The sequence below is a fragment of the Eublepharis macularius genome, chromosome 4 (genome assembly GCF_028583425.1).
Source record: "Eublepharis macularius isolate TG4126 chromosome 4, MPM_Emac_v1.0, whole genome shotgun sequence".
Taxonomy (NCBI): Eukaryota; Metazoa; Chordata; class Lepidosauria; order Squamata; family Eublepharidae; genus Eublepharis; species Eublepharis macularius.
In genome coordinates, this window is record NC_072793.1 from 45991951 (window position 1) to 46011192 (window position 19242).

At 42.5% G+C, this 19242-nt stretch overlaps 1 protein-coding gene across 1 annotated transcript; it reads right to left on the reverse strand.

The window, feature by feature from the left end:
• Positions 1-2657: 2657 nt before the first annotated feature.
• LOC129329271 (ketosamine-3-kinase-like) lies at positions 2658-14954 on the reverse strand. The gene is made up of 6 exons (XM_054978758.1): positions 14730-14954; positions 12500-12651; positions 11097-11188; positions 9286-9368; positions 7968-8090; positions 2658-4431 (listed from the first exon to the last, which is right to left on the reverse strand). Exons 1-6 carry the CDS (start codon positions 14868-14870, stop codon positions 4093-4095), a joined length of 930 nt encoding a protein of 309 aa, XP_054834733.1. The 5' UTR covers positions 14871-14954; the 3' UTR covers positions 2658-4092.
• Positions 14955-19242: the final 4288 nt, after the last annotated feature.

Below are 19242 nucleotides of genomic sequence, written 5' to 3' on the forward strand. Positions count from 1 at the left end.
GCATTTAACACTGTTCAGCAGTCACTCCAGTGGTTACTGGATTCAATTCCAAGTTTCTAGTTATTTCCTGTAAAGCCCTTTGTAGCTTTGGACCCACACATCTAGTGGACTGCCTCTCCTGCTATACTGTGCCATGACAGCTTTGCTTATCCAAACAAAGCCTTTTGAAGGTGCAATCCTGCAAATGTGTAAGATCAGAAGCTGCCAAATAGCTGACCATTCATTCTCTGTTGAGGATCCAACCTTGTGAAATGTCCTCAGGGAGATGCCATGGCAGAGCATCTGGTTTACATGCAGAAGGTTCCTGGTTCAATCCCCAGCATCTTCAGATAGGAAGACCAGGAAGTAGGTGATAAGAAAGAACCTCTGCCTTGGACAACCACTGCCAGAGTTTACAATCCTGACCTTGATGGACCAGTAGTCAGATTCAGTATAAAGCAGCTTCATGTATTAAATGTCAGAAAGGTTCCCCCATGCTATCATTTTTTTTATAAGAGAAATGTTCAAGAGGACATTTTTATAAAGGAAATAGGGTGATATTTGAATGGCATGGTTTAGGACGGTGCCTTTATAAAGGGAACGGGATTGCACTTATTGTTGTATTTATTATCTTAATATATTATCTTGTTTTTGTAAGCCATTATTTATACTGTTGCATAGTATGTCATACTTTCTTGTTTGCGTTTTTCTCTAATTTTGTAAATGCAGACAAGATGGAAGTGATGCTGGCTGGGAAAGCAGAGGTACTGAAGGACATTGTGCTCTCCACTTTTGATGAGGTTCAGCTTACTCTTGCAGACTCAGTCAAGAGCCTGGGGGTTATACTGGATCCAGTGCTACTGCTAGAAAATTAACACATCAGCAAAAAAATGCCTTCTACAGCCTAGCCCAGAAGATGGTCCTTTACCTTGTAACAGGAAGCTAGTGACCTGGATCCAAACCATGGTAACATAAGAGATTAAACTACTGTAATGCACTCTACATATGCCTCTGTATGGAAGTTTCTAACATGAGACTCGGTCTTTAGAAGAAAACGGCTGAAGTTAGGGTCAGGTTGCAAGCGTTGTAGGATTTGAGGCCTAGTACGGGAATGTTTGCCAGAGCTGATTGGGAACACTTGTAGAACAATTTTTAAGTTCCCTAAAAATTCAAACCTTGAAGAGACTTCTCAGGAGGGCTCTGTGGTCAACTCCCTAGTTTTCACTCAGCTGTAATGTCAATTAATGGCTTAGCCCTGATTGGTTCCTGTGTTATTCACAGAGGCCCGAAAAGAAGGCTCCTCAATTCACTCTCTCAGCAGAAATGGAAGTTGGAAGCTGAACGTTTTATCGCCCTTAGCATGTTCTTACGCTGAATTGACCAAGTTTGAGAGAAATGGCTCACTTTGTGATGGATGGGTGAGATATGCAACTATGGAAACTATTAAAGATGCTTAGCTAGGTACTTTTTAAGTTTAGTTAGACAGGCTTTAGTATTTAGCAACAGTAAAGATTCCTTGTTTTAATGCTTGTTGCCTGAATAGAGTGTTTCATGTTTTGTGGAAACACCTCTTAATTATCAAACATCTTTTATTAAGCTGAAGTCTGGAATTCATTTCTTGTGTGGGTACACCCCAGAAATGGACCAGAGATTGGGAAGTGTTGCCTTTGAAAAAGGGAGAGCTTCCAGTTTCAGAAATAACTCAAAACTGCATTCTGCCTGCCTGGTTTCTGGAGTGGCTGTGGTGAGCACTCAGAACTGGGAGGTGTGGTTGCTGGTTCATGCAGTCTCCTCTCAAAGTCAACTCAAGAGACTCTAGTTGGTACAGAACACCACAGCTCAATTATTATCAGGAGCAAGATGAAGCATGCATATTACTCCCCTTCTGCAGTCACTCCATTGTTTACCTGTCAGTTACCAGGCTCGGTTCAAGGTTATTACATACACAGTCCTTCATGGTCTTGGTCCTTCACATTTATGAGACTGCCTCTTTCCCTATGCTCTGCCATGGCAGCTTTGCTTATCTGAACAAAACCTTCTGCAGGTGCTACCCTGCAAATGGGTAAAATCAAGAGCTGCCCATACACGTGCATTCTTTGTCGTGGCTCCCACCTTATGAAACGGTCTACCTGGAAGAGATCATTAAAGCTCCTGCTCTTCTGTCTTTCTGCAAACTTGCAAAACTGTATTATTCAGGAGGGCTTTTTTACACAGGTAATAGCAATATGCTGTATAGAAATGGTTCAGAGAGTCACTTTGGTAAAGGGATAGGAGACTGCATACTATATTACCGTGTACTGTCTCCTGATGTAAGTATGCTGCTACTGGGTAGTTTGTGTCATTTAATATGTCATGTTTTAGTATCGTTTCAGCTCTGTACTGTATTTCTACTTGCTTTCAAATTTCTACAATCCGTTCCATGATTGTATTGCTTGTCCCAGCCACTGATCATGTTGACTTACACTGTGTAATCTTCCTTGAGTCTCAATAAGAAAGGCAGACTATAAATAATGTAAATAAATAATATTTCATTGTTTAGTTGATGTTTTATGCTGTCTAATTGCACTGTTTTTGTAATTGCAATCCACCTAGAGTCTCAGTGAGAAAGGCAGGCTATAAATTAAATACATAAATACATATAATCAGGTAAAGAAAGTAAAACTGCTTAAGAAGGAAAGGCTTTATTTAAACAGCAGGAAAAGACTGAACTACTGTCATGAGCTGAGCATTTTGTCAAATCCACAATTAACAGCCAGTGCTACTACTACTGAAATTAGGACAGGAAAAAAAAGCAAAAACACTGCTGAAGTTTCTAAGTTAGTTTGTAACTCACTCTGTTTATAAATTAGTTTGCAATTCATACTGTCAACATTCAGAACTTTCAGAAAATGCTGTAGTGTAACATTAAATTAAACCAGTGGAAAGCATTCTGAATTCAACATAAGCATGCATTCCAGGAATCATGTCTCTTCACCTACCTAGTGATTTGGGGATGAAGTATCACCGAAACCAGTATCTGAAAGAACAAAATTGCTCCTCTTGTCGCATGTCTCAAACGTATCATCTTAAATATGTTCAGATAATATTTATAGTAAAGCTTTTTAGTACACTTTTCCCCCCAGATATGTTATTACAATCTAGTCCCAGAAATCCAAAGCCAGATTTCTCATTCGCTATAAATGCTAATACCTTGCCTTTCCCCAACGTCATACAGATGTTAATCAGTTCAGCTATACTCCTATAACTGGATCTCCTTATCAAATTTCATCCTGCACTTTCTTATATGAGATGTTATGTTTAATCTCACCTTGCCTATCAACAGTTGAAAATGGTCCTTGCCTACTCTGAATGGATCAGTTACTCTTTTGATTAGACTCTGAAACCTTCTTCTCTTTGTAACATTTCCTCACACATTTCTGTTGCTTGCAGCCATTAATATAAATGCACTGGCCTAGTAACCAAACTGTGTTATGTACAAGTGATTCTGGACCTAACCCCACTGCTGGAGTGAAATTCTACAGCCTTACTTAGAATATTTGCTGAGAACTTATGCTACAATTCTGTACTCAGGAATAAATCCTATTGGAATATTTTTCTAATTAAACAAGATGGGACTACTACATTCCTTTGGTGTCTGTTACTGAAGTGCAAGACAGAGTAATCCAGTCAAGAATAATTACAAGATTAATCCCAAAAATGTCAACCATTTGTATCATTATGAAGGAAAAGGCATCTTTCCATTCAGTGAGACAGTCAATTCCTTGTGAATGATTCTCCTTGGAAACAACTAGCAATATGTGGCCTGAACTAAGTCCCAGGATTTTTGCTGCTTAATTTTAGGAGTTGTTTTGAGTAGCAACAATTATTCCAAACTATTTGCACAAGAGATTTTCTCCAGTCTAGCATACCGAAAGGTTTTCAGCAACACTCAACTGCCTGTTTCCATATGAATCTGGTTACCTCAGTTCTTATATAAACTGCAATGATGCTACTCTAAACCTGAGGCACAGAAAGGAACTTTAGCTGTGGAAAAAGGGTGCAAGGTCAGCATCTATTGTAACACATATATATCAGTGCAGCTGAAACAACAGAATAAAATGTTACTGCAGAAAGTCACTTCACCAGGTTTCTCATTATATTTATAGAGGAGCCTCGGTACCCTCCTCCAAAGTGATTCCAGTGGTTCATGTAGTGGAATAGTTGGTATAACTTGAGCCGTTTCTCAAAACCTGGGGCTTTGGGGATTTTATTGTGGTAGGCAGAATAAAAAGAACCACTAAAGCCACCGAACATCCCAGCAATTGCTAACTCATACTCAGAGTGACCGTAGAAAGATGCAGGATCAAAGATAATAGGGCCTGAATCATCCTCCGCTACATTTCCTCCCCACAGGTCCCCATGTAAAAGAGCAGGAATTATCTCCATATCACCAAACAAACTGGGTATCTTCAGCTGAAAAAGAAAGCAAGAGTTACTACAGTTCATTTGAAAGGGCAAAAAGGGACTATAACTGATTTTAGGCAGTTGATGTCTAATGATCCAAATCCATGGCAGAGATAGTGTAAGTTATGGGCGCAGCCAGACCGAACTGCATAGGACTGGGTTATACGTCACACACAAGGATACATACAAAAGCCTCCTCAAACTCAAAAATTAATTAACTGTCTTTGCAAGTACCTTGTTACCACTTAAACTAAAACTGTTTGACCAACAATTTTATTTCTGTAAAACCAACAAGCCAAAACTACAGTTCTACGTTGAGTCTAATAAGCGAAGAAATATTTTAATTCCACATTTCTTCTCACATGACACATAATAACAAAGTTTCAATTTCTTGCCCAACTGAAGTGAAGAGAGTTCTGGCTTTTAATTATAATTAATGCACTCAGTTACCCATTTTATCAGGTTCCAATTGGAAAACATTCTTAATTACAATGCAAAATAGAAAAGAAAGCATTCCCTAAATCCCATAAGTAGAAACCTTCTAATATTCAAGGTCACATCACCAGCACAACAGCTGGACCCATGATGGATTATGCAGATAAACAGATCAAGACACCCCCTGGTTCACATATGGGCCAATTTAAACAAGTTACAACATGGATACAGGATCCTGACATCTGTGAAAGCCACAACTTGTACACTGTACCCTTGCCCATCTTGGCTGCTAAAATCATGTAAAGACCATATAAATGAGCCATATAAATGATTGATATAAATCAAACACTAACTCAGGGCATCTTCCCTTGATCTCTCTAATAGGCAGTTACCTACCCGCTACTTAAAAAACCATCCCTAAACAAAAACGACATGGCCAGTTATCACTCTATCTCCAATCTGCCCTTTCCTGACAAAGTGATTGAAAGAGTGGTAGCTGACCAACTTCAGGTCTTCTTGGATAAATCTGGTGCTTTTGACCCATTTCAGCTGGGATTCAGGCTGAGTATGGGACAGAGACTGCTCTGGTGGCATTAGTTGATGATCTCCGCCTGAACATAGACAAAGGCCATGCTTCTTTGTTGATCCTCCGGGACCTATCTGCTGCCTTTGATATAGTAGACCATACCATCTTGTTGAGGCGCCTGGAGGCTGAATCAAGTATCAAAGGATGTGCCTCACATTGGTTTAAATAGTTTCTCTTGGAATAAACTCAAAGGGTAGCTGCAGAATGGAAATGATCTTGCGAAGTTCCACAATCTTATCCCCCATGTTGTTCAACCTCTATGTAAAGCCTTTAGAAGAGCTCATTCATAGCTAGAGAACTGAATGCCATCAATATGCAGGTAACACCCAGCTCTGTATCTCAATATCCAAATCACCATGGGATGGAGCAGAGATCTTAGGTCACTGTTTGATGGCTGTGATCAAATGGCTGAAAGCAAACAAACTGAAACTGAACACAGACAAGATGGAAGTGTTGCTGGTTGGGAAGGCAGAGATCTTGAAGGTCATCATGTTTCCCACTTTTGATGGAATTTGTCGGATCCTTACAGACTCAGTCAAGAGTCTAGGGGTAATGCTGAATCCAGCACTACTGATAGAAAAGCAAATTAAGGTGTCTGCAAAAAATGCTTTCCCCAAACTCAGCCTAGCCTGGAAGATGGTCCCCTACCTCAACATGGCCCATCTGACCACCTGGATCCTTGCCATGGTAACATCAAGACTTGACTACTGCAATGCATTGTACATTGGTCTCCTCTCTAAGTTAATTCGGAGCCTCCAGTTGGTGCAGAATGCTGCAGTTGGCTATTACCAGGAGCTAGGAAAAACATGAATATTACTCCCATTCTACAGTCATTCTATTGGCTTCCTATCAGTTACCAAGCTCAATTCAAGGCATTGGTCATCACCTATAAAGCTCTCTATGGCCTTCGTCCATCATAAGTATGGGACCACCTCTCTCCCTATATTCCACCACAGCAACCTTGCTCATCTGAACAGGTTCTTTTACAGGTGGCACCTTTCATACAGGCAAAATCAGCAGTGCCTCATATATGGGCATTCTCTGTGGTGGCCCCCACTTTATGGAATGGTCTACCTGAGGGGGTTAGGAAAGCTCCCTGCCCAGCCTTCCATAAATGATGCAAAAACGAATTGTTCAAGAGGGCTTTTTGCTCAGATGAGAGGGTTGTACTACATGTGGTCTCAAGAGATACACCATAAAGGGATAGGAAACTCATCAGTAAAGAGATAACAAGGGACCACAGACTTCACTACAGTTGCTGTAAACAGTGAGGGACCATAGACTACACTACTATTACAATATGTATGATCCTGCGGGGTAGTTCCAACATTGCTTAATATATCCATCATGGAATCTGCCTATGCTCTGTCTCAACACTATTATACCTGTAAACCTTTCTTTTCATTCTTTCTTTCTGCTTAAATCTTGCAACCTGCATGTATATACCCATTACATGCGTGTTCAAATGTCTTGATATTGATTGTATTGGCTCACACTATGTAATATGCCTTGAGCCTCAGTGAGAAAGGCAGACTATAAATGACATAAATAAAAAATAAATAAGACATAAGGACTGCAGCCAACTGACCATGGGGAAGACCCTGCCCTACCACTGACACAAAGCAGCAGCAGAATATGATCACTGTCAAAGATCTCAGCCCAGAAATCTCATGAGATAGGACACTTTTACAGGATGTGCATATGGAAGCCATTTAGCAGAGAAATGGGGGTAGTTATTTCTGGGGTGGAGATCTGGCAAGGCCAATCAAGAGAAGAACAGAAAGAGGGCACAGAGGATTTTATACCCACCTTTCTGTCACTAGCAGAGCAGTTGTAAAGCCATTGACATTGCCAGGCTTCGAAGTCCATGGCTCTGCTCAAGATTGCACTAAAGTGGCTAACCTTCTCGATCCCCCGTGAGACTGTTGGGTTGCATAGCAAAATACATTTATGGCTTTTGAAGAATACAGCAGCCACCGAAAATTCAGAAGCTGGCCATCCCTATCCTAAAATATCAATTGCATAATCTTAGAATGCAATGGAAACAACTGGTGGATGTCCTGCTACCAAATCAACATTTGGGTGGGGGGCGGGGGGAGTTCTGAAAAAAGAAATACACTATAAAACATTTGTTTAGTTCAGCAAAACTAAGAATTTTCATTAGAGATCTCTAGCCCTTACCCACAGCCAAAGAGTTCCAGGGGTTTCCTAAGGAAATGGAGTAACTAAAGCAGTTTAAAGGTGTAGGGCAAATATGCCAAGACACGGCAGCTGTAAAATCCCTATTAATTTCCAACCTCTAAATTCCTATTACGATCAAAAGAAGCTTAAAACTGAACAGCTTGTCGATTTCTCTAATTATTATTAACCTTGCTGGACTGGCTTCCTTTCTACCAGCCACGAAAGTTAATTTGGTGAGAGCTTTGTGCTGAACCAAATAGCAACTCTATATTGGTGTGAAAATAAACAGCATTTTTTAAAAAATATGAGAGTGCCCTCAAAAACTCCCTTGGAAAACCAATACCTGTAGCTGTGCCCAAAGCTCTCTTGCCTCCCTATCTCCTGAATTCTTTTCAATCATGTCCATTTGAGGCTGGATTCGCTGTCTGGCAAAGAAAGTCACCCAGTCCTGTTGCCAGTCATTCACCTGCAAAAACAGAAAAGCAAAAATTTCAACTGTGATTTAGATCTACAGGACAGCAGCACCTTGAAGTAAAGAGAACCTTTGGAAAAAGGCAGACAACAGGCCGTAAATTAAGTAATAGTACAATCCTAAGTAGAGCTATACCCTTCTAAGTCCACTGAAACCCCTTTGGGTCCCTACTGGGGAGAAAAGCAAGATACAAATAAAAATAAACAATGCGTTTACAAGTGTGTAACTCTGCAAGGATGCCATGGCCTGCAGTTTGTAAGACCCGAGCAAGACTGTTAATGATAGGACATTCTGGAGGCCACTGATTCATAGGGTCACCATGAACCAGATGTAACATGACAACACACAACACACAATTTTGTATTATTTAAACAAAACTATCCATTCACACTTTCTATAGTACTGGAAGTGTTCTAAGTGTTGCAGAGACCAGACTGTCAGAATGACTCAGACACTTTACAAGATATAAAGTTATACAGAGTTGTTTTTTAATATAAAGGCTCTTGTTTTTTTAAAAAATCTCAAGCCCTGAATAAATAAAACAGAACAGAGCTCTTCTGGCTCTCAGGTTCTTCTCAGGCTCAATATGAGTCCGAAACTGCAGTTTGCAAAGCACACAAACATTCACTTGCACCCCTCAACTGCTGCTTTCCTTTCCAACTGTTCTTTCTGAAAATCAACACATTACACTGCTGCAAATGGTGCAGTACCAAAATTTATCTAATTAAGTCAGAAGGGCCAGCTTCATACAGCTTGCTCAGTGTACTCCTTTTACAGAAAAGCCTACCAGTGTTGCACTGAGTTTTGGCTTCCAGCAGTTCTACCTTTGAATGCTGTGCCATGCAGCTAGCAACAGCCCAGGCACTGAAGGGCACCTCTGTTTCCTGGAGCATTCACTGGCGAAGCAGCAGCACCCGCTGTCTGAGCACTGCAGGGCACAATCTGGGTACCAGGATCTACTACCACCAATGGTGCCCATGACCCCAGCCCTGGAATCTTTAGGCTCATTTATATAAATTAATGTGCTGTTTCCCCAAATGGAACATTAAAACTATTCCTGCACAAATCTTATATTCTCTTTTTAAAAAAACAGTATTTTGATTTTGTGGTTTACAGATTCTTATTTACTCTTCAAGTTTCCCAGTACAGAAAAGTCATGAATATAAAGAAACAAACCTGCAGAACCTACCTGTGGAAGATAACCACAACAAGTGACCGCATGGAACCCAAACTTTTCTACAAATTGAACATCTGACTGTTCTTCAACTTTACCTTGCGAAAAATAGAGAGTGATTGATTACTTTGAATACAACACTGCACTAAAAATACGAACCATTATATTGCTATTATTTTAAACCTTAATAATTGCTTGTTGCTCCAACCACCATGAGAACAATTATTTAAGGAGGATATGTACAAGTTGCAAACATGCCTGCCTTTGCTCCACCAAGCTTTAAAAACCTACAGAACACACAACACTCAGACCTCCATGATTTAATAAATCAGCTATAACAAAGGGACTGAGACGCCACAATCTGCTTGTACATTTTTCATAAACACACAGTTGCCCTTGCTTGATCCTTGAACTGATCTACCAAAATAATCCCAGTGGAATAGCCATGTTAGTCTATTGTAGTAAAACAAAACAGAAAACCAGCAGCACCTTCATACTGGAATAAATGTTGTTAGCAGGGCTTTTTTCAGCAGGAAGGCGGTGGAACGGAGTTCCGGAACTTTTAAGACCATTTTTAAATGGTCACATGGCCGGTGGCCTCGCCCCTTGATCTCCAGACAGAGGGGAGTTTAGATTGCCCTCCGTGCCGCGGCGCAGAGGGCAATCTAAACTCCCCTCTGTCTGGAGATCAAGGGGTGAGGCCACCGGCCACGTGTCCATTTTCACCAAGGGTCATTTAAACTTTAAAAAACTCCTCCCTCATTCCAGCTGACCCAAAGTGATGTCATTGTGCGGTCCCGAGTTCCACCACTGAGTTCCACCACCTCTTTTCCCAGAAAAAAGTCCTGGTTGTTAGTCTTTAAGGTGTCTATTGGACACCACTGTTTTGTTCTGACCCACAAAAACAACCCTTTAAAGCTACTCCTTCCTAAATGCACCAGAAGAAAAGAGGCAGAGGCAAGTTGTAGAGGGATGAGCTCTCCATTCTCCCACCTTTTCCCCTCAAGACATACATCTGAATCAAAAATACCCTCCTTTCTCTGCCTCAGGAGGCTTGTCTGCTTAATTTTGGAACGGGTTTCCAAACATACTACATGTTTATCTGACTGGTGCTTTATTTTTGGAAGTCTTCTTTCACTGTTCATTTAAATGTTGAAATCTGGTGTGGCATGGAAGGAGAAATCACTGAAAAGATTTTGAGAAGAGGAAAATTATTTCATTACTGACAAAAGTGCTAGCAAATTAGCATTGTGCAAATTTGGTTTCTTCTTTAAATGAGACATATATATTCCTTAGAAGTATGTTGTATATGTGACAAACACGTTCCCATGGTGGATCCACTCTGTAATTATTCTTGTCTGTAGAAACTATAGGAAAGGAATAGTTTGGAATTGTATTCCCTGCCTTTTTTTTAAACAATGATAAAAGGCAAATCTAGCAATTTTCATATTCTACATAATAATTCTGTGTTAAATGAATACTGGTGAAACAAATGTGCATTTTAAAGGAAGGAGATTATTTATTTAAGTCAAAGTTCATCCTAAGTAATCGAGTACCCAGACTGGTGTGATTCAATTTCTGTGGCCAACATGTAATAAGAAATTGAAATATCCAATACAAATGCTTTACATTTAAAAGTGGATTTTTTTCATCTATATAGGTGATGAGTAAGATTGTTATCTATATTATGTTTCTACTCACGCAGTAGATATTCTCTGGGTTTTGATATGGTGTTAGAGCAAAACAGAAACATTAACAACTACATTTATGAGTTATACTCTTAAATTAGTGGAATTTAGCAAATCAGAAAAAGCTGCACATTTTACCAATGGTGCTTCCGTCTTTCTTCAACTTCTCCCCAAGTTTTTGATTGTGAAGATGAAGATCAGCTAGTTGTGTCCCAAGTTTTTCTGCATGCCTTAGAAATCAAAACGTTATTTTTAGCTGTAATTCTATAATGTGCAGTATATAATGTACACAGGAAATTCAGTTTGTATAGGGATTTTCTATGGAGATTATCTTATGTCACAGTCAGAAAGGTTACACACACACACACACACACACACTGAAAGAAGTATTAATAATCAGCAGACAGACAGCCTTTTATGTGCCTATTCCTGTCTAAAACCACCACAATCTAAAACCACCACAGGCAAACATCTTCAAACTAGTCCCCACCTGCAACACTAATGCCACCAGTTGGATGGGCATGCACCAACAGGAGCACCCAAATACTTTGGGCCTGGCTACGGCATGGAATCAGGTCTACGTCCCTGCTTGCCTCTTCAACACTATGCTATTGTCAGATTGCTTGCTCAGTACACTAGAGGCAGAACTGGGCTGGCAGTGCCATCTTAAGTAGTGTTATACCCTTCTAAGCCCACTGAAGTCAACTGGCTTAGAAGGGTGTTAACTCTGTTTAAAATGCCACTGCAAATGACTCAAATGTCACTTGCTTACATATTGGACTTGACTTATGGCACATTAACAAAAAAATGTTGACCAGTCATTTAAGCCATACATCTGAAGTACACACAATTAAAGATTAAAGATAAAAGCAAGGATATGTAAAATTATCTACTTGATACATAAAGGCCAAACAAGAAAGATCAAATACAAAGTCTTACTAAACTTTTATTTTTCAAGATTTATGATTTGATTACTTAATACAGTTTTATTTATATTTACAGAGAATGTTCATTAAAACCAGAGTACTTTACAATTCTATCTCAGATCAATATTACCATTTGAACTGGATTGTTTTTACAGAATGTGGTAACATGTTTGCTTCATGTAGAGGGAAATGTTCGTCTAAACACTTCAAAATATAAGACTTCTGGACTTCTGCCATGCATGTCACTTTTTTTCCCTGACAGAGGCTTCTAACTACTACATAACAGAAATTACAGATATACCTTATCCCATCACAGTATCTGCATACCATGAATTGTACACATCTCCAAGCAAGAAAAAAAGAAAAATTGGATTACTTTGATGTTCAACAGTACTTTAAAAGACCAGAAATTAAACTTTCTAAATAGAAACCAGGATTTTCTAGATTCTATCCAGTACTGAAGGGACTATATATTGTCCATCTTTGCTTTAAACCACTAAAACTTTACAACAAAATGAAAACCAGTTATATTTATATAACCCAACTTGTATTAAATAATACCAATTTCTTTCTTCAGACAGGCAACAATATCACAGCGAGAACTGAAGAGCTTACCTGTTCAAACTTCTCATGTCCAAATGCTCCATCACAAACATAGCACCACCCTCTGGCAAATCAATAACTTTTATAGGTTTAGGAACTTTCACTGTCTGGGTTTGTAAGATAGCTGTTAAACTTGCCATTTCTCCATCAAACATTCTTCTAGCCTATTGGAGATAAAAAGAAAACGCTTCAAAACATAAAACTTCTTTTACCACTCATACCATGTCCTCCCCCTCTCAACAGTTTTAACAGCTACATAACAAAAATTCTACAGACATACCATTTCCCCAGTATCTGAATGCTGCTAACTGTATAACAACCCTAGCAAGTGAAAAGGAAAATTTATTAACATGACATTCAATAGCCCATATACTAGAAAAGATAACCAACCACATTTTGCTACACTGTCATAGATCCTGCTACGATTGGACCACTAGGTCAAATGGACATGATACTCCATGAAAAACATTACTGAAATCTGCAGCCATCTTAAATCTCAGGGTTTTTAAACATTCTTTGGACTGCTGAAAAGTTCTAGAGAACCCAAAAGCTTGCACATCTAGTTTGGCCCATGGACTAAATTTCTACTCCACTCGAAACTAAAGATCAAACTAGATGTAATAGGGGCAGCCATTTCTTGTTCATGTGTCTGTCCTATTCCCATACAAAGTAGAGAGTGCAGAGAGTCTGATTTTTACCTCAAAAAGGAATCATAGGCAACTGAAAATTCCCTGGCAGTTTTCAAAACACATTTTTCTTCCTCGCATATTATGTATCTATTGTGTATATGCAGTGGAATTGGTCCTAACATACCAGATAGGTTCTGGAATGGACAGAGGCAAAGGGCAAACCAAACTTGCTTACTAAGTTACCCCAGCCTCAAAATGTGCCAGATGTATAACAGAAAAACAACCTTAGTGGCTAAGAAAGAGACCAAACATGAAGCCCAAACAGAACACATATTAATGTTGCTGTAGAAATGTCTGTTCTTGCAAACACTGTGTATCTATTTAACCACTTTATGTGCAAGTCTGCCTTCTCAGCAGAAAATCCAGACAAACGTAGAATAGGGTAGAAAACAGCAGCCTTTGTGTGGCAAACTGTCAACTGTGTCAGTTCATTCATTTATTACACCAACTATCAGCACCCTATTTATCACTATTCCTCTGTATGTCAACTGATTCTTTCTAAAATCAGTAGTTCTGGAGTTCAAAAGGCCCTAGAAGTATCACACAAACAATCCTTGTAGCTTCCTCTGCTAATCCAGATAAGTATGAGCAAGTGTAATATAGCAGTTAGAGTGGGTCTCCTGGGATCTGGGAGACCCAAGTTCAAATATTCATTCTGCCCTGGAAGATGGCTGAGTGGCCTTGAACAGTCACACACCCTCGGCCTAACCAACCTTGCAGGGTTGTTGTAAGGATAAAACAGAGGAAAGGGCAATGTTGTAATCCACTTCAGGTCGTCATTGGACAGGAAAGCCAGGTATAAAGGAAGTATATTAAATCAGATGAGTATGGACCAAATGCATAGTGGTTAAGCCACTGGGCCGCGAATCAGCACTTTTACTGGTTCTAATCCTACTACTGCCATGAGCTCAGCAGGTGGCTTGGGGTAAGCCACTCCTCTCACCCCCAGCTCCCCATGTGTATTGTGGGGATAAAAATAACACTGACTTTGTTCACCACTCTGAGTGAGCACTAATCCGTCAGTACAGTTGTTGTTGTTGACCAAACTCAGCAAAGGAATATGAAGGCATGCCTTAGGAGACCAAAAGCACCTTTTTCACCAAGGACAAAGGGCAGTTTGGATGAGGTCCGACTTAAATTAAGCCCTGCTGAGATCTCAAGGATAGTGATCTAACTCCTGTGATCACAACCACAGCACTCAAACTTCAACTGCAGCCAAGGCAACAAGCCTCCCAATTCTCCAATCTCCACGCATACCTCGCCTCCACCAGGCATGTGAATAAATGCCCCCTCGGGGCGCCCCTGCAGCTGCTCACGGTCCGGCACTTTCTGGGGTTTTCTGGCAAGCCTCCCCTGCTTTAGTAGCTACATGGCAGGCAGAAATCCAACCGCGACAGCTCCCCCCGTCCCTGTCTCAGTCTAATAAACGTACTACCGCCTTGCCAGAGTCGCACACACCAACACGCGCCCCTCTTCCTTTCCCCGCTTTATCCAGCCCTCAAGGAACCTGACCATACTTTGCACAGCCCTCCCCCTACCACGCTGGAACCCACCTCGGCGCGGGAGTTGCTTTTCACATAGACGCGGCCTTGATCCGTGTGGAAGCTCTCGCCGTGGCTGATGCAGCCGCCCCCCGAGTGGCCGGCGGGCCGCAGCACCGACGTGCCCAGCTCCCGCCGCAGAACAGCCTCCATCCCTCCGGAGCGCAGCGCAGCGCAGCGGCTTGGTCCCGGCGACCTCTCAGCCGGGCAACAAAACAAGCCTTCTCCGCTGCGCCATGTGACTGGCCAGGTCAGAGTCTCAAGCCCGCCCCCTCGGCCAATGAAAAGGGAAGGACGTCGTCGAGCGCCCGAGAGGAGGAGGCGCGGCGAGTGGAAGGTTTGCAGCCGGGAACAAGCGGTGGCCGCTGCCGCTTCTTGCCTTGTGGGACGGGATTCTGGGAAGCGGAAGGCCGGGCTGCAGTGGCAGGGAGGGAAAGGCCCATTAGTTCTATTCACGGTTATGTGGATCCTCCAGCCAAACGTTCTTATTTTGCTAAACCCCGCCAGTTGTAATATTTGTACAGTCTTCTTCGTGATGAAATGTGTATATTGTTTTTCAACACAAGCGTTCTCCAATCAGTTTACATTAAAATGGTACAACTAAAATAACATGAAACACAGAAGTTAACAACATAGGGGGAAACGCTGCGTGCATGGCGCTTGATCAGGCCTCAACAGAGGCGCGCTTGATCGCTGTTTCCTCCGTTGCCAGCTATGGGGAAGGAAATTCTTTTCTCCGGGGAAAGAGAGCGCTGTAGGCTGGAGATCAGTTGCAATTCCAGGAGATCTCCAAACCCCACCTGGAGGTTGGAATCTGTGTCCAAAGGACTCAACCGTAGCAGTAAAAGCTGAAGCCTCGGGAGGTGGATGTTGACCTTTCCTCCACTCCAAGGGTCACAGAATAAAGTCAAAACAAAAAACATCTGCTGCAATTCCCCTTCTCCTGAATACATTTCAGGACTACATGACTGCATCTTTTTAGCATAACAACACTTTTTAATAGCATAGAATACAGCAGTGCTTCTTTTTCAGTATCTGTTTCAGACCTGCATGTCAGTTTCAAAGGACTGCATTAGGAGACACGTCTGACCAGATTGAGAACAAATATATATCTGTTGACATCATTTTTAAAAAAATGAGATATTATAATCTAATTAAAATATTATCTTCCCATTTTTCATCAGCTCTCCAATGGCTTACCAAAACAAAGAATTAGGTTCTACAAAACTCACAATCCAAAATAAACTGTTAAATATCATTTATTTTTTTATTTAATTCAATTTATATTCTGCCCTCCCCGCAATAGCAGGCTCAGGGCAGATTACATACAATATAAAACATGATGAAAATATATACACTTTAAACCAGAAATAAATATTTAAAACAATGTAGCAGCACTTCTCAAAAAAGGGATCCACCACCCAGTCCTCTCCACAGATGTTTAACAGAGAGGCTGGGCAGAGAATACATCTGATAGGGAGGGCAGATTTTCCTCTATTCGGCCGGCGGGGAGGCCCTAGCCAGCATCAACCCTAGGCCTGGTGGAACAGCTCCATCTTACAGGCCTGGCAGAAAGATAGCACATCTGGCCGAGCCCTAGTCTCTTGCGACAGAGCATTCCACCATGCTGGAGCCAGGACTGAGAAGACCCTGGCTCTGGTTGACGCCAGGTGGGCCTCCTTGGGGCCAGGGATCCTTAACAGCTGTTTATTGCTGGATTGAAGCGTCCTTCGGGCTCATATGGAGAGAGGCGGTCCCACGGATACGTTCGTCCCAGTCCGCATAGGGTCAATACCAAAACCTTGAATCTGATTCAGTACTCCACCGGTAGCCAATACAGCTGGTGCAATACTGGTGTTATATGTGCATAAGAAGGCACTCCGGCGATGACACGCGCTGCTGCATTTTGGACTAGTTGCAATCGCTGGATCAGGTTCAAGGGAAGCCCTGTGCAGAGCGTGTTACAGTAGTCTAGCCTAGAGATTACCATTGCTTGAACCACTGTAGTTAGGTCGAGGGTTGAAAGACAGGGAGCAAGCTGCCTGGTCTGCCAAAGATGGAACAGATATAGCTGGGTGTCATCAGCATACTGATGACACCCAAGCCTGAAACTCCACACCAACTGGGCAAGGGGGTGCATATAGATATTAAACAGCAGTGGGGAGAGTATTGCCCCCTTTGGCACACCACATACCAGTGGATAGTGGGATGACAATTCCTCCCCAAGCGCCATCCAGCAAAATTTATCAGATGCTGCAAAACATTTTGGGGAGAAGCCAAGTTTTAACATGGTGAATTTGTTTGCAAAGAGAGTTGCAAAATCAGTGCCTCTTCTGGAAATACCTTGCCCCTGTTAGCAGTCTGTCTACCTCACCTCCAAAGGTAGAAACATCCAGAAGAAGGCCTAAGGCAAATACACAAAGCCAAAGACCAGCCCTGTTGAAGAACATCTCAGTCAATGATAGTTTGCATGAAGTCCTGGAAAGCAAGAAATCCTGCTTTACATTTATATAGAGGGAGAGAACATAAAATCACACATTTTATTTGTAAATAGTTTTTCAGTGGGAAAGTTTCTCATCAGAAGAAAATTATAAAACAAGAAAGGAAAAGTATCATACTATGTAGCCACTTACTACTGGATCTGGAATGGACAGGACAGAGATGCCAACTGTAAGAAGTGAAGAACTGTTACACTGTCCCTCATCTCTGGTTTCAGAGGGGGACTATGAAAGAGTCAGGGAGAAAGAGAGGTCAATGGTCTGTCTGTCCATCCTTCCATTCTACTATCCTGGAGCTATCCTTTTGAAGTGTAGATTGTTTTCTCAGGAATGTCCTCTTTCTTGCACCATATCTTCCTGTCTTTGTTTTGCTTCTCCATCTTGCCACCATTGGTGTAGGACATGCCATCCTGCATCTTTTGGCATCCTAGACTAGATAGATAGAACAGAACTCTATCTCTTTCATGTCTGCAATGGAGTGCCTGGAATAGAAGGATTCATATTTCTTTTCTAAAGCTTAAACCAGGGCCAAATCCACATTACTTCTTTTTTTCCGCGTTTTCCCCGCATTCTCCCCGTAATCTTGAGTGCCGGTCACATTACCTCATTAAACAGACGCATTTCATTCGCATTTCTCCCGAATATGTGGTCACAGTTTTTCAACGGGAGTTTCACGGTGGCCGTGAACAGTCCAATGCGCAATTTACGCGGTTTTTTTAAAAACCACCCCCCCCTTCCTGTCTCTCCGGCCATTCCGAGAGTTCCTATTGGCTGATTCAACTTGCAAGTGCTCCGTAGTCTGCAAAAGACTGTTTTTGACTTCATAGCATTGGATTTATTGATTATGCTGTTTCTGAATCAAATCTGGTAGTATGAAAAATCATTTTGGGGTGAATCCATCATCAGAACGGACTCGCAAAACTTCCTTTTTAACTGTTTTTTATTTTTTTATTTTATATTACTGTAATATCGAAATTACAGTGAATCAATCATTCAAAATAAAGAAAACAGTCGCTGCCGAGGGCCGCCCCAGCGGCGGGGCTGGAGGCGCTGGGAAGCCGGCAGGCTCATCGCTCGCCTCCTCTCCCGCCGGGGTCAAGAAGGTGCCCGGCAGACCGAGTCGAAGCCCGGGCGCAGCTGGAGGCTCCCAGCTCAGAGCGGAGAAGGGACTGGCCGAGGCATCCCCGGCTGAGCCAAACGGCAGGGCTTGCGGGGGCTGCCGGGACAGCAAAGGTGGCTTGGCCCGTGGGCTGGCACATCCGCGGAGGGGGGCTGAAGACGAACAGGGATTTTAAAAACTGCTGCCGAGAGAAGCGGCGGCAGTGGGCCGGGGATGCCGGCCGAGGAGACAGCCGCGTCCCTCCAAGCCTCTCTCTGCAGTGAGCCAGTGCTGCGCTGCCGGGGGGCGAGGATGCGCTGCGCTGCGAGGCGCCCTCTCCACTGTGGGCACTCCGGCTCAGGCGCTCGCCACGCAGAGGCCCAGCTCGCGGGGCGCCTGCCCCTGCGAGGTCGCCCATCAGCGCGGCGGTCCGCGGGAGGGGAGGGGGCGCAGCCTTCCCCCCTTGGGGTAAACGGCCCTCTGGCCACCAAGCCGGCTTGACCCCGCAGGCGCTGCCGCTCCAGTCTTGGAGAGGGGGGAAGGGGGAGCGGACGGCTGGGTAGCGTCTCGGCACGCTCCACTCGCACAGACATGCAACCCGCACCTTTCAAACCAGCCTTTCAAACTGCACCTTTCAAACCACCTTTCAAACCAGCCTCTTCATCCAAAGTGACTGACCGGCCTGAACCCGCCCAAAGCTTGGCTTTGTGAAACTTCAGTAAAATTCGAGCACTGAACTGTCCTGCATAGGAAATGCCCACGAAAGCTTCCCGCATGCTTCAAAATGTCCAAAAAAGAAACGGAAGAGCCATCAGTGCTGTCAGTGGGGGAAAGAGAGGCATCATTATCTTCATTGATGTTTCTTTATAACACAAGATCGAAATAACGGAAAAGTGAGCTCAAAAAAATTTTAAAAAAATGGGCGGGG

Bases quoted from the DNA above. Each gene is read 5' to 3' on its own strand.
- LOC129329271 (XM_054978758.1), bottom strand. From the start codon at position 14,870: ATGGAGGCTGTTCTGCGGCGGGAGCTGGGCACGTCGGTGCTGCGGCCC. The intron at 9,369-11,096 runs GTAAAATGTGCA...ATTTTTCGCAAG, and splicing joins GAAAGACGGAAGCACCATTG to GTAAAGTTGAAGAACAGTCA. The intron at 8,091-9,285 runs GTAGGTTCTGCA...CTGTTTTTGCAG, and splicing joins GTTGTGGTTATCTTCCACAG to GTGAATGACTGGCAACAGGA.